General features: G+C 41.8%; 1 protein-coding gene across 7 annotated transcripts in view; it reads left to right on the forward strand.

The window, feature by feature from the left end:
- The window catches only part of pde4d (phosphodiesterase 4D, cAMP-specific), a 204,960-nt gene that overhangs the window by 183,861 nt on the left and 4,917 nt on the right, over window positions 1-16,182 (forward strand). For all 7 annotated transcript variants that reach the window (XM_058071076.1, XM_058071075.1, XM_058071081.1 and 4 more), the window contains 8 exons: window positions 3,195-3,307; window positions 11,631-11,724; window positions 12,302-12,477; window positions 12,726-12,824; window positions 12,906-13,070; window positions 13,178-13,277; window positions 15,331-15,485; window positions 16,033-16,155. In XM_058071076.1, the coding sequence (XP_057927059.1) occupies window positions 3,195-3,307; window positions 11,631-11,724; window positions 12,302-12,477; window positions 12,726-12,824; window positions 12,906-13,070; window positions 13,178-13,277; window positions 15,331-15,485; window positions 16,033-16,155 (1,025 nt within the window). The remainder of the gene's footprint in view (window positions 1-3,194; window positions 3,308-11,630; window positions 11,725-12,301; window positions 12,478-12,725; window positions 12,825-12,905; window positions 13,071-13,177; window positions 13,278-15,330; window positions 15,486-16,032; window positions 16,156-16,182) is intronic.

Here is a 16,182-nt window from a genome sequence, read left to right on the forward strand (position 1 = left end):
TTTTGTTTATTATTTTGGTTGGTTTGGAAACACTAAATATAGTATAGTGTTTTAATTCTATAAAGATATATTTTTGATGTACATGTCTTTATTTATACAGTAATTGCACACTAATACAATAATTGTTTGTCATGGTTAATTGGTTCCGGACCCAATTGTGATCAGTGAATTTCCGCTAAGTCGGATTCCTTATTGATAAATGTAATATTTTTGTAATCAGAGCATAGAAAACATGTTTACAACCTTTGTTGTGTTTTTTAACATCATTAGATAACTCAAGACTTGAAATAACAACCCTATAGTCACCTGTACACTTGTATTACCCAATAAATTATATTCAATAAGAGTAAATAAACCATTTAAGACACAAATCAGACTCATGTTAGTGTGTGTTGCTATAAATTTGTTTCCATGGGGAGGCTAGTGAGTGGCGGACAGGAAGTGGCGTTGGGATTCATTGCCGTGGATTGCGGCCACAACAGTAGCCTGTGTTTTTATTGAAGATTATTGTGCCTGTTGTGTGTAATTGAAACCTGCATGAAAGCCGGTGATTGTGTGTCTCACCTGACATTATGGTAGCATTACTGATACCTAGTGACTAGCATAGAATGCTACGTCAGCATTTTTGAATGTGTGTATATTGTATATAGGGCTCTTTTCCACCAAGCTCATCCAAGCATGCATTTATGGGGTTTGCTAGTGTTCCCACATCATTGCAAGCACCACAGCGGCTTGCTAAGAAGACCGATTAATTAAAAGGCCTAACACAACCCACGATCGACGTCTCAATACATTTGTCCATCGTCCGCTCTCCTCCTTTCTCGCAGTCCCACTTCGCCATGTGGCCGCTCTGCCACATAGTTTGTCTGCAGCCGCTGTGTCTGTGCAGCAAGCAGAGTGGCCTCTCCAAGCGGCCGGTGTCTGATGTCCCACTAAGCATGAGAAGAATGTCATTGACGTCAGTGTAGTCGCTGTCAGAGAGAGTAGGACCCCGGTCGCTGACACCCAACCAGGGAGGGCAAAGAATAGGAGAGGGAGGATGTTCAGGGTGGGAGAGAAAGGGGGAATTGTCAAAGAAACAGGAGAAGGGGGATTTTGCTGACAATGGGTAGTGGCATAGGAGCTTTTGAATGATGACTGCTCATCTTTCTGACTCCATTTGTGCCTGCAGTGACACCGTTGTCATCCTAAACAACCACATTATATGTCATTAAAGCTGTCACTTGGTGTACAAAATGGTAAAATTTGGAGTGGAAGTCACATTTTCCGGATGTTTTGTGTTGTGAGTAAAGTGTGATGATAACCATAGAACAGGGAGTGGAACTTATTGGCACAAAGGAAAGCCCCAGGATGCTCAGCACAATATAAGCAATTAAATGAATTATCCATCCATCCATTTTCTATGCCGCTTATCGTCACAATACCCATAAAACACCAGCAGGTGACAGTATCGCTCTGCAGACATCTTGCATGTTCCCTCTCCATTGCTCATCATGTGTAGGAATGTAGCTTTTGTTGATTAATGCACGTAATGGGACAGACCTATTCCGCCTAGCAAGCCCACTATTAAATCACCTCTATAAACATCAGACAAGGTTTTATTGTTTTATATACATGCTGTATGCAGTAGTAACAGATACTTTCATGATAACATGTAATGCTGACCTTATTTTCCCATATTTTGGTCACTTTAAGCATTACCGGAACCATTTATGTAGTTCTTCAGCATAACAATTCTAACCACAATGATAACTCCGTCAAGTGGCATATTTCCGACTATATTGTAATTTACACAATAAATATGCATTTATTTCCATATTTACAGTGCTAATGTTAGCATGCTAAGACTTAGCATAATAGTGCTAAGTGTTAAAGTGTCTACCTATGAAAATTAAAAGAGATGTAGATGTATTGTATTGTATTATAATATATTGTAAATTTTATAATATTATAAATATTATAAAAATAATAAAAATAATATTATAAAAATAATATTGCCAGGTAAAATAATAGTGACTGTGAAAACATGATATACTAATGTTAACATAGTAGTAATGTTAATGTTAGCATGCTAACACAGAGCATGATAGTGCTTTTTTATACTGTATGTGTGTCTGCCCATGAAAATACCTAAAAATGCTAGTATGCTAACACCAAGCATGACATTGTACTGGGAAGGCTACATGTCCCGACAATAAAATGAGAATTTTGTCTTTGGAATGAAAAAAAAAATCCCCCAAAATTGCAGTTTTCCTTCAAAAAGATGCTTTCCTAAACAAGGCATCAATTTGTCTTCAACAGCAAAGTTGGACCGAAACATGCTCTTATCTCTGCCGCCATATTAATTGTTGACCTCTCACTCTGTGCATTAGCATGCTGGTCACACATACATGATGTGCATACACACTCTACTATAGTAAGGAGCTCCTCCTCCGCTTATAATCCAGTCCATGTGTTGTCACCTTCCCCCCATCTCTAGTGCAGTCCTCTCAGCCTTTAGGTACAGCACGTTTTGGCTACCAGGGACGCCGAAGCAACAGCAGCCCACCCCCTCCATCTCTTTAGCCATGGCAGCATAGAGGAATCTACCCACTTGGATGTTGTATTTGCACACAGGAGAGCCGACTGAAGCATCATGCGTTATGGTTAGCATTGTGTGTGTCAGCTGTGTTTGTTAGTCATGTCAGGATGCTTCAACATGGATCCGAAGCCCCCGGCTGGATCTTGTGTGGCTTCATCCACCCTCCTTGTGTGGCGGACAACATGGGCCCCCTAGGCAGACTGGTCCTGCTACACGACTGGAATTACACTTCTCATATGAATGACATTGTAGGGAGACAGGAAGTGGTGTGAGTGAGCCACCTCTTTATGGCTAATCTTTGCTGTCTGCTGCCAACATCTGGACACCCGTAATCATCCTGGCTGACGTTTTGCCACCCATCCATTTTGATAAAAGGACATAAGCAGGATTTGTTTTTTGGATACGGTGGACCCCCACCTCCCCCAAGGCCCTACTCTCAGGCCCCCATGCTAAAAGCTGGACCACCCGTCCAGCATGAAGAGTCACCCATGTCTCTACTCGGGGTATCCCAGCTTAGCCGTGCGTGGGGTGGGAAACCACAGGCCTGGGCCATCCGCTAGCCCCCTAAAGCGGGCCCTTACTGACCCCTTGCCGTCCTGTCTCGCCCCCGCAGAGGAGGCCTACCAGAAACTGGCCACTGAGACTCTGGAGGAGCTGGACTGGTGCCTGGACCAGCTGGAGACGCTGCAGACCAGACACTCGGTCAGCGAGATGGCATCCAACAAGGTAAGAATCAGCAAAACAACATTTAAAAGCTACACCCTCATGTTGTGAACTGAAGAGAGTGCTGGGCATTTATTGGGGGAATGGCGTTTACTCTGCGAACAAATACATTTTATTTTAAATATTTGTATCAATTTGAATTTTCATTAATTTATCTATTTTTCATTATTAAAATATCAATATATGAATATATTGTATAAATATTAATGTTAAATTGTGATAATAATATGGAAAACTAAATCAATATTTTACAATTTAATGAATAATAATGTAATTAATAAATAAATAAAATATGAGAGGAATACATATGGTGAAATATTATACATTATAATATGACCGCCATCACTCACTTAAGGGTTGATCTTCTTTCTCCTGTGTTCTTTCCAGACCATTTCTACACTCAATCTACAGTGTTGAAATGTTTTTTGTGGCGACACCTGTTTATTTTCTCTCTTACAGTCTTTATTTCTTCCATTGCACCCATCCACTTGAGCTGAGGCCACGATTTGAGGGAATTCAGTCCTATTAAAGCATCATTTACATGAATGTGCCCCCTTTGTTGGTTTGTACAATGTTCGAAAGAAGCTGCTCGCCGGAAGATGACACCGTGTGCCCATTGTGGGCGGAATTTCATTTTTGAAAAAAACTTATTTAGTGTACAGTGTATTGAATGAAACATCTGCTCATGTGTCATTTTGTGCATGAGTGTGTTGTGTAACTTTATATACAATATTGCAACCTGTGCAACTGCAGTAATAATTATTGTTATTATTGTTATTGGGGCTGCACAGCGGTCGCGTGGTTAGCGCGCGGACCTCACAGCTAGGAGACCCGAGTTCAATCTTACCCTCGGCCATCTCTGTGTGGAGTTTGCATGTTCTCCCCGTGCATGCGTGGGTTTTCTCCGGGTACTCCGGTTTCCTCCCACATTCCAAAAACATGCTAGGTTAATTGGTGAATCCAAATTGTCCATAGGTATGAATGTGAGTGTGAATGGTTGTTTGTCTATATGTGCCCTGTGATTGGCTGGTGAACAGTCCAGGGTGTACCCCGCCTCTCACCCTAAGACAGCTGGGTTAGGCTTCAGCACAAAATGAATGAATAAATTGTTATTGTTTACACAGTGAAAATGACCGTTGTGGCGCCCCCTATGGGTTGTGGTCTAAATGCTTTGAAAGGCATGCTAGCGTATAATCATTAGAGAAATGTTCTTAGTTGCTAAGTCCCACTTGTGACCCTGCAAAGGTGTTTTGCTTGATGGCGGCCATGTTTTTCAATCAATATTACGCACTTGTATGTCGGTTACCGAAAAATAGGTACCAAATTCCAAACTGTGTGGGAAGTTTCGACTCATGGAGTTTATAAACAGCACCACTATGTGGTGTATTTGTCAATAAAGTATTGGGCTAGTCACAGGCTACACAGTAGGTGCATGCAGAGCTTCAGGAGTAGACGGGTTAGCTCATACAAATACATCATATAAGCTTGTATAGGTGCACGGTTATGCTGACGTCATCAATGACAGCCATATGTGTTGTATTTGCTCACGCTGCTGCAGCCGTTATTAGCACTTGTGTTCCACTGTGTCAGTGATAGCATCATCATGCAGGCATGGAGCATGCTCAGTCACCTCCACAGTGTGTTTGTGTGTGAGCCGCACGCTGTGAATGCTGATCATCTTTAGGCTGGGGTGATGTCACACAAGGGGAGGGTGGTGAATTGTGGGGTGTCTGCAAGGACGGCGAGACAAAGGAATGACACTCAGCGCTGATGTCAGCCATCATCACATATTATACAGTAACTCATTTAAATGCGGGAAAGGTTTTTTTGTTTTGTTTTGTTGTGGGGTTCCCCCCCCCCACCCAACATCCGCCGCTTTACTATATCCGGTTGTCATGGAAACAGCTCCAGACCCAAGCAGCTTGCTTATCAATCCCACTCCAGCAATGCATCATAGGTGATACATTTACTTAGAACACTTGCCACTTGCATATACAGTATAGACACAGCCATTCTTAATTCATCATAAACTGGAAAGTCTTAATAATAATAATAATGATGTATCAAGTGGCTATGGAAGCAGTTGATGAGGAACGATGGGCATTTTTGTGTGTGGAGCAAATGTCTGGCTCTCTGCTAAGTCAGTCAATTAGTGTCTTGGGTTGATACAAGGTTGGGAAAATAATGTGTCACATCAGGATACAGTTTTCCCCTTTTTTTTGTTTTTTATACATTTTTCAAATACTCTCTGTACATTTTCTTCTCATAATATTATTACTTTATTCCCATAATATTTTGACTTTTTTCAAATAATTTTATAACTTTCCCCCCGAACTATTTTTCCAAAAATGGCAACTTTATTTAGTTTTTTGTTTTTCCAATTTTTTTAAAACTGATGGCTTGTTTTTCTATTTCTGCTTCCCCCCCAACAACTTTTTTGTCTCATAATTGTAACGTCCCATTTGGCATTATTCTCATTGACAACTCTAATATTTCAATTTAATGCTACTAAAGTGATGTTATTTTTCCTCATAATATTATTCTCATAAAATTACTTTTTTCCATTTAATATTTTGACTTTTTTGATTAGAACTCTCTCTTTGCAAAATGGACAAAAAGTCAATGATGATACATTTCAGTAGGGGGCCATCGGTTACCAATGAATCTCCAATGTAGTATGTGTGGTGGACGTGGCTTACATGGCAGTTGAACCAGTCAGATCATGAATCCCGCCCACCACCTCCATAGTGGCCAATGGACTGATTTAACTCTTGTTGCATAAAGCTCATGAATAATAATTCATTCATTGCTCATGAAGTAAAACTGTGATGACTACTAGATCATCATTTTTTTAATTATATAACACAATTGAATTAATTCATTAATTTCACATGTGAATTCGTTAATCCATAAGTAAGTTTTCTATTTAATTGGCTTTATCTGCATTTAATTTTGTTATAGTACAATTTTCTACTAGTATGTTCCATCAATGTGTGTTACACTCATGAATGGGTGTTTCTCCCCCCGCTCCTGGACACAAAGTTTTATACTTGTGTGGTTTAGGTTTGACTAAAAAAAGGAAAACAAAGTAGAGCACTCTGTAAGAGTCATTCAGTGGGGAAGGGCTGTTTTTGGTCACTGTGCCAAAGAACAAATTGCATGGTGTGACACTTTCCAATTTTTACCCAATAGTGTGTGTTCACACCTCCTGACAGAGCATCCATACGTGTGTTGATTACATATAAAGAGGATATGTGTGTGTGTTAGTGTTGGGTTGGATCACAGCTCGCCGGCAGCCTCGTCTGCTTTCATCGTATCTGTAAATTACTCACATTGCTTCTGTTGGTGTGGTGTGAAGTAAACAGAGACACACTGACTTCCCTTTCAATGCATATTACCATGAAAAAAAGAAAACGATTTTTTTCCACATTTCAATAAAGTTGAGGATGGAGTAGCCCAGATTGGCTCCTCCCAATGTACACTACCGCTCAAAAATTTTGGGATCACTTGCAAATTTCTTTGTTTTCCAAAGAAAAACACATTTTCATGCATTTCACAAACATTTTTATCCATTTCACAAACAATTAAAATTAATCAGATGATTTTCAAAGAACAATCTACATTTTTGCATAGAGGCCTACTTTCAACAACAGTCAGTCCTCTGCATCAACCTCCTGGTATGGCTGCTAATCCAAGCACATCATTTTATAAGGCTAATAGATTATTAGAAAACCCATCTAAAAATCTAAACTAAAATCTCTCCTACCATGCTGTTAACTACTCCCTTCAGAGAGCAGCACAAACTGGGTCTAACAAGGACAGAAAAACAATGCACAACTGTGCAAGAAGACAAATATCTGAGTCGTTTAAGACAAAGATGCCTCACAGGTCGTCACCTGGCAGCTGCACTAAATAGTACCGGTCAAAAACCAGTGTCAGTATCAACAATGAAGCGCCAGAAATTTTCAAGTGATCCCAAACGTTGAGCGGTAGTGTATACCCATCCATTTTCCTCCGCTTATCCGGGTCGCGGGGGGCAGCAGTCTCAGTGGGGAAGCCAAGACTTCCCGGTCCCCGGCCACCTGCTCCAGCTCCACCGGGAGGACACCAAGGCATTCTGAGGCCAGCTTTGAGACATAATCCCTCCAGTATGTCCTAGGTCTGCCCCGGGGCCTTTTCCCGGCTGGGCATGCCCAGAACACCTCACCAGGGAGGCGTCCGGGAGGCATCCGGACTAGATGCCCAAGCCACCTCAACTGACTCCTCTCGATGTGAAGGAGAAGCGGCTCTACTCTGAGCCCCTCCCGAATGGCTGAGCTCCTCACCCTATCTCTTAGGGTGAGTCCAGCTACCCTAGGGAGGAAAGTCATTTCAGCCGCCTGTATCTGCGATCTCATTCTTTCGTTCATGACCCAAAGCTCATGACCATAGGTGAGGGTGGGAACATAGATCGACCGGTAAATTGAGAGCTTTGCCTTCCGGCTCAGCTCTCTTTTCACCACGACGATCCGGTACAGCGACCGCATTACTGCAGAGGCTGCGTCGATCTATCTGTCGACCTCACGCTCCCACCTTCCCTCACTCGTGAACAAGACCCGAGATACTTAAACTCCTCCACCTGGGGCAGGACCTCATTCCCAAACCAGAGGGAGCACTCCACCCTTTTCCGACTGAGAACCATGGCCTCTGATTTGGAGGTACTGAGTCTCATCCCAGACGCTTCACACTCAGATGCAAACCGTCCCAGTAAGGTCACAGCCCGAAGAGGCCATAGGTATAAGAGCACCACATCATCTGCAAATAGCAGAGATGAGATTCTAAGGCCCCCGAACCGGACTCCCTCCACACCTTGGCTGCGCCTAGAAATTCTGTCCATGAAAATTGTGAACAGAATCGGTGACAAAGGCCAGCCTTGGCGGAGGCCAACGTTTACCGGAAACAGGCTTGACTTACTACTGGCAATACGAACCAGATTCCTGCCCCGTTTGTACAATGACCGGATAGCACGCAGTAGCGCGCCACCAATCCCGTACTCCCGGAGCACCCCCCAAAGGACGCCACAAGGGACATGGTCGAATGCCTTTTCCAGGTCCACAAAGCACATGTAGACTCGTTGGGCAAACTGCCTTGCACCCTCAAGCACCCTCGTGAGGGTGTAGAGCTAGTCCAGTGTTCCACGACCAGGACGAAAACCGCATTGGACCTCTTGTAGCAAAGGTTGGACCAACGGTCGTACCCTTCTCTCCAGCACCCTGGAATAGACTTTCCCAGGGAGCCTGAGGAGTGTGATCCCCCTTTTGTGGAACACACCCTCCGGTCACCCTTCCTAAAAAGGGGGACCACCACCCTGGTCTGCCAATCCAAAGGTACTGTTCCCGACTTCCACGCAATGTTGAAGAGACGTGTCAGCCAAGACAGTCCCTCAACATCCAGAGCCTTGAGGAATTCTGGGCGGAACTTGTCCACCCCCGTGGTAATGTATGCCCTTGTATATTTCGGCCCAGTTGAGTAATAATCCCTGGGGCATGTCTTCAGGTCATTGGTGCATGTGTGAGTGACAGGAAGAAAAGCTGCGACTCCTTTGGGGGAGACGTCACCACCTGTTGGTTTGCATGTATAAATCGTTACCCCTCCAATGGAAGACATATCATAATGGATGAACTGAATGAACGACTGTGACAAACGATATCCAATCAGTCGTGAGCTTTTCTTAAGCCCAGGGTGTTGACAGTTTTGTACTGTATATAGTGCAAGGCAAGGCTGGTAGTTTTTCTCATTTTTAGGATGATATCATGAAAGGTTTATGTTAAAGCAAAAGAGCAGGGACATCATTTGAGTTGTTAATTGCATGTTACATCATAAGGTTCTGTGTGTGTGTGCATGTGTGTACAGTATGCCCTTGGTAGATGACTGCAATAAGCGTTGGGTTGACCCTCAGTGCTGACACACGTGATGCTTTCATCCTGAGCTCACCACCTCTAAAGTGCTGATGCGCCTTTATTTTACACCATTGTTTCCTTTTTTCCCCCCTGACATCACTTCATTAGTGACTCGACTTGTTACGCCAACTCAGCTAACCTTTACTTTCGTCACCAAGCTGTACACAAGCACATACGTACTGTATGTAACACGCACACATACACATACCTCAGGATGGAGGTGTAACATTTTCCATCATTTCAGCCAATCACACAGCAGGTGACCTCAAGTCTACTCCCTTCCAAACCAATCACAATCCAGGATGAGCTCACTGGCCTTGCACGTCTGCGTTTTGATTGGCCGCAGCTTGTGCGCGAGTAATGAGGGTCGACGGGTGGTCTTGTGTCATTCACAACCACCCGAGCGCACAGTGAGGAAGGACAAAATATTTGGCATCTCCTGGTCTTTTTTGTTTCCTCCTCGTATCCCTCACAAGGATGCGCACACGTCAGAGAGTCCACAATGTGTACGCTCACCATATGTTCCTTTCTTTTTGGACTTACCGTGGAATACTCGTAGGGATGTGAGCACCATGTGGACGCTCTTGGAGATTTAATCTTCTCCACCAGACCTTTCTCTTTTCTCTGTGGATTTGTTTACTTTTTAATATCCAAAATGCCTGAGGCTAACTATTTGTTCTCTGTGTCCTGGGGGTACATTAAGGTAAGCTACTATTCTGGTCAGTCAGTGTTTATTGCAATTCAAATTGGTGTTTTTTTTTAAATCAAGTCTATTTATTTATTCATAGCATCATATTAAAGTGCTCCTGAATATATATGATGAAAGAGTCATTTCAAATAATAACTATTATTATTATTATTATTATTATAGGATACTACAGGACACATTTTTGCCTAATTATTACTTTTTATTTGCTGATGGATGGAAAATCACAATTATTTTTTTTATTGGGGGGGGGGTTGTTTTTGGGCTGAAAATAGAAAAACTGACCAAATTTGGAGATACAAAATTGACACTGTATGGATAAACAAGAAAATGGTGCATTCCAATTATTGATTCTCCCTGCTTTGCAATGACATTCACAAAAACATCTCCAATACTTGAAAGAATTAGAATAAGAGGAATTTCAAGTTGAGTCATTTGAATTTTACATTGTTGCAGCTTAATTCATCGCTGAAATTGAAAGTACTTTTTTTGTATTTTTCATTTGGTATTTGGTCTTGGATCTCAATAAGGAGAATAGAAGTTAAATGAACTGTACGGTGTTGTACATCTCTTTTGTTAAAAAAAAACACAAGCACAGAAAAACATATGATATCCATTGTTTTTGGATTTATTTTAACAAAGCGTGGGAAGATATTCAGGTTATCGGGACATCCTTGTTGTGCGCCATTCTGCATTGAATGAGAGAGCACCTCTCGGCATTCACTTATTGCAGTTATTTGCAAGTCAAAATATGGGAATGTAATTGGACTATTACGAGAAGAAAAGTTACAAAGATTGAAAAAAAAAGCTTAAATATTTGGAAAATTTAACAGCAAAAATTAGCAGTGTTGATACTAATAATATGCTATTTCACCTATATCACAAAAGCTGAGATGCATTTTTTAAACAAAATATCAAAGTAGCCCTTGCATCCTTTCATTTTTTACTATGTGGCCTTCTCTTGGAAAAGTTTTGACATCTTTGCATTATAAGGATCATTTGTACACACATTGTACCCTTTTTTTTAGGTAGTTTAAAAAATAATACACACACTAGAGACAAAAGGTCCATCTTATAATCAGATAGACCAGGCGAGTCCAAAGCCCGGAGTTAGTTTTTTATTGGCCAGCATATTGTAAACAAGCTATACAGTGGAGCCTCAGTTAGCATCTGCGTGTTTTGCAGTTAAGATTGAATATCTACCCCACAATTTTGCGTGTATTCTCCAGTTAGCGTACAATATAGCACGCATCTTGTCCTGTTATTAATACACGGCAGGAGGCCATTTGTATGCTTAATGAATTTATTATCACAAAACCTGTTTCCTTGTTAGCGTCCTATTGGCTAGCTAACAAAATGGCAACCCAAGTCGAAATTCAGCTACGTTACATCGCCAGTCTACAATGACATCAGCGGCTGACGCTCAAAAATGTGAAGACAAAACACGTTTTTCTGGTTTTAATATTATAGTTAGACATGCATTGGCTCTGTGGTCCATACTAATATCATTTAATTGTTAGTTGGATTGGTTTCATGAACTACAGCAACAATTACAAATACAGCGGATGTTGTTGTAGAGTCCAGATACTTTTGTCCATGTATCACTATCATATGGTGTTGTATTATCTCCTGCATTATGCATCATCTGTACTTATCTTGTCATCTTTGTGTTTCATTTTAGTTCAAGAGGATGCTCAACAGGGAACTGACTCACCTGTCAGAGATGAGTCGTTCAGGGAATCAGGTGTCTGAGTTCATCTCCAGCACCTTCCTAGGTGAGTAGGTCTTTGTTGCCATCATCTTAGGACTCTTTTTCTGGTAAAATTCCATATTTATGATCATAACATTGCAATTTTTTCCATGTAAAATGATTTTCTTTTTGTAAGTTTGTGATTTTTTTTGTTGTAGAAGTTACACCTTTGGTCTTTCAATGCGTTAAAATTTCCCTGCAATGCGCAACCTTCTACTTCTCCATATTTTCCACCTTCTCTTTGATGTCCAGTGTGTTTTTACACGCAAATAATCCATGCGGAGCACTTCTGCCATCTTGTGGCCATTTTTATGGCTTAAAACTGTTCTAAAAGTGACATCCATTAGTGTGCAGTTGCGTCATATCTATTTTTTTTTTTTTTGCCTTCCAGGTCTCTTTTCTCCTAATATTGTGACCTTTTTCTTAAAAAGTTGATTGTAATAATAGCAATTTCGTAATGATAATAGTAAATTATAGTAATAATAGTAATTTATTCTTGTGATTATTTCTACATTATCACAATCGTATGACTCTGTTTCTTTTCATTTTGGAGAACCATTAAAAAAATATTATTTATTGATATTTTTCCCGTGCTGTTTCAGACAAGCAGCATGAAGTAGAGATGCCATCACCTCAGACGCAGAAGGACAAGGAGAAGAAGAACAAGCCCATGTCTCAGATCAGCGGTGTGAAGAAGCTGCAGCACTCGTCCAGCCTCACCAACTCGAACATCCCTCGCTTTGGCGTGAAGACGGAGACGGAGGACGAGCTGGCAAAGGTACGGTTCAATGACACTGATGAGAACTAGTTGTTCTCATAAACATTACATTATAATGGGACCATCTGTGAATGTAGCTTGTCCTTACAACTCTGTACAGTAGGTGGTGGTATGCATCATAAAGCTGCGTCTTAACACACCTCACATTCACCCAGTCTGCCAGAGAATAAGGAGGGATCAGTGTTAGCCTCACAGATGACTCTAGCCAATAGCTATCTCTCTAAATATTCCTCTCATTGTTTCACCAGGAGCTGGAACATGTGAACAAATGGGGCCTTAACGTTTTTAAAATCTCAGAATTCTCTGGGAATCGGCCGCTGACAGTAATGATGTACACCATATTCCAGGTAAGAATGGTCTCAAACAAAACACAGCAAACATTTAAACATCTTGTTTGGATTTTAAAGACTCTCTGATGTTCATGCCAGGAGCGAGACTTGTTAAAAACGTTTAAAATTCCATTGGACACTTTTATCACCTACCTGATGACCTTAGAGGACCATTACCATGGCGATGTGGCCTACCACAACAACATCCACGCCGCTGACGTCACCCAGTCCACCCATGTGCTGCTATCCACCCCTGCACTCGAGGTGAGCCACCACAATAAGCCTCAATCAACCCTCTGCTCACTACAATCAATAGCTTGTGGGGGGATATTTTTATCCTCTGACTCTTTTTTTTTTCTCCTCACTTGTAGGCCGTGTTCACAGACTTGGAAATCTTGGCGGCCATCTTTGCCAGCGCCATTCACGATGTGGACCACCCGGGAGTGTCCAACCAGTTCCTCATCAACACCAGTGAGTCTAAATGCGGCACCATTTTAGCGACTACGTCAGCCGTGTTTGGTTCTCACGCCGATACACACACACACACACACACACACACACACACACATGGACCTTTTTCACATTGAAGCCACAACACATTTAGAATCTGCATGAAATGTGGCCTATATAAGTCATATATAGACTTATATAAGTCACTCTGGAGTATAAGTCCCAGGACCAGCCAAACCATGAAAGTCCAGAAAATACAGTAATAGACACTGACGCACTAAAGTACTCCAAAAAGATCATTCTATCAATTATTAAACACTTTTATTTTATAAATGAAAATAATAGTTTATGACCATCTTTAAGTATTTATTGTAGTTGATGTATGTATTATTTTTTATTCTCTTCTGTCATTTTTATATTAGCGTAATTTTGGTGATTTGGGGAAACCCCAATACCAAGCTACCAGAAAGCATGGTGCAGTGACATATTATCAACACTTGCCATAGAACATCCTGCATGCTACCCGCCTACTATACGCATATATTTAATGGCGCACGTGTCAGCGCACACGTGAGCATGAGTACACGTGTGTCTCAGGCTGTGTGCTTTCAAGCCGGTGGACATCATCAATAGTGCTTTTTAAGTGCAACACAACATCATTAGCCGTGTGAGCTTACAGCTTTTCCGGGAAACCAAAAACCTATAGGACAAGTTGGGTTAGTCGCAAACCTGACGGAATGCAGTACAAACAAGCTTGACTGAAAGCAACAATATGTAGTCTTTCAGCCTTCCAGTAACAGCAATGTTGATGGTATGCTACTTTGCAATGAGAAAAGCGTCTACCACAGGGGTGTCCAAAATATATCGCCATAATATTGCAAGTTCATTCTCGTTAAATTTTGACCTTTTTCTGAAATAATATCATTTTTTGGCTGCACGGTGGAAAGTGGTTAGCGCACATGCATCACAGCTAGGAGACCCGAGTTCAATTCCACCCTCGGCCATCTCTGTGTGGAGTTTGCATGTTCTCCCCGTGCATTGCATGGTTTCCTCCCACATTCCAAAAACATGCTAGGTTAATTGGCGATTCCAAATTGTCCATAGGTATGAATGTGAGTGTGAATGGTTGTTTGTCTATATGTGCCCTGTGATTGGCTGGCCACCAGTCCAGTCGCCCGAAGAGAGCTGGGATAGGCTCCAGCACCCTCCACGACCCTCGTGAGGAAAAGCGGTAGAAAATGAATGAATGAAGGAATATCATTTTTCGGCTGCACAGTGGTCGAGCGGTTAGCACGCAGGCATCACAGCTAGGAGACCCGAGTTCAATTCCACCCTTGGCCATCTCTGTGTGGAGTTTGCATTTTCTCCCCGTGAATGCGTGGGTTTTCTCCGGGTACTCCGGTTTCCTCCCACATTCCAAAAACATGCTAGGTTAATTGGCGACTCCAAATTGTCCATAGGTATGAATGTGAGTGTGAATGGTTGTTTGTCTATATGTGCCCTATATGTGCCCTGGCTGGCCACCGGTCCAGGGTGTAGCCCGCCCCCCGGCCGAAGACAGCTGGGATAGGCTCCAGCACCCCCTGCAACCCTCATGAGGATAAGCGCTAAATTAATGAATGAATATCATTTTTCCTCACTTTGGACACTTTGTCTCCTGTCTCAACTATTGTAGAGCTCTGTAATATCTGTGGACCAGCCAGGTCCAAATACAGAAACTGTTCCCCTTAACGCCTCTATTTAATTAACAACATAGTCTTCTATAGTCCCCGGTTTGTGGTCTACAAAATCAAATAACCACCAGGGTCTCTGTGATCATTGGCAATAACTGCCGTGGCTGTAGGCAACCTCACATGTTGAGAGCTGTTTTGTTTACCTCTGCATGCTCTTCTGGTACTGCTGTGTTGTTCAGTATACGGTCAAAAAAAAGCTGTCTTGTCCCTTGTACTTTCTCATGCAAATCATTTTTAGGTTTTTAAAAATGAGTCGTTATAATGAGTTATTCCAGTTTGTAAAGCCTCCCTACAATTGTTGTAATTGAAGCCCATGCTGACAGTTGTCTCTTCCTTTTAAGATTCCGAACTGGCGCTGATGTACAACGACGCGTCTGTGCTGGAGAACCACCACCTGGCTGTGGGCTTCAAGCTCCTACAGGAGGAGAACTGCGACATCTTCCAAAACCTGACCAAAAAACAACGACAATCGCTGCGAAAGATGGTCATCGACATTGTGAGTTTGATAAAAGCACAAACAAATCATAACAATAATGCTTGCATTTTTATATTTCAATTCGCTGTATGAATTGTATGAGCCGCTGGATTCATGGTTTAAGAAAAAAGTAGCAGCTTCGACACTGGAATTTACGATAATGGCAATTGAAGGTGAAAGTAACCTTAACCTCCATTCTTCATGTATAAGTTCTTTGATGAATGTAAATCTATAATTACATAATGGTAAAGCATATTTTGTGTAAACATTCTTGAGAAACAACCTCTGATGACATGGTAGACGGGCGATGCAGCTGATTCCCGGTTCCCATCGCCATGTGGTGACACGCTAACGGGGCATTTTATCATTAAAAACTCAGTGTACCGACAGTACAAGATGACGCTAACCAGAATATGTAGAATATGTATGCAAAATTGTAGCATAAATTTCCAACATTAGCCGAAAAACTGACTGAGGTTCCACTGTAATGGAAATAGAAGTAGTCTGTTCCAGAGTCAAACTGTCATCATCATTCATTCATTTTCTAACTTTTGAACTTGTGGTCTAGGTGTTGGCTACTGATATGTCCAAGCACATGAACCTACTGGCTGATCTAAAAACCATGGTGGAAACCAAAAAGGTGACCAGCTCGGGAGTCTTGCTGCTGGATAACTATTCTGACCGGATACAGGTCTGCTTTTATTTACACATGACGCAT

Source organism: Doryrhamphus excisus, chromosome 4 (assembly GCF_030265055.1).
Source record: "Doryrhamphus excisus isolate RoL2022-K1 chromosome 4, RoL_Dexc_1.0, whole genome shotgun sequence".
NCBI classification, from domain to species: domain Eukaryota; kingdom Metazoa; phylum Chordata; class Actinopteri; order Syngnathiformes; family Syngnathidae; genus Doryrhamphus; species Doryrhamphus excisus.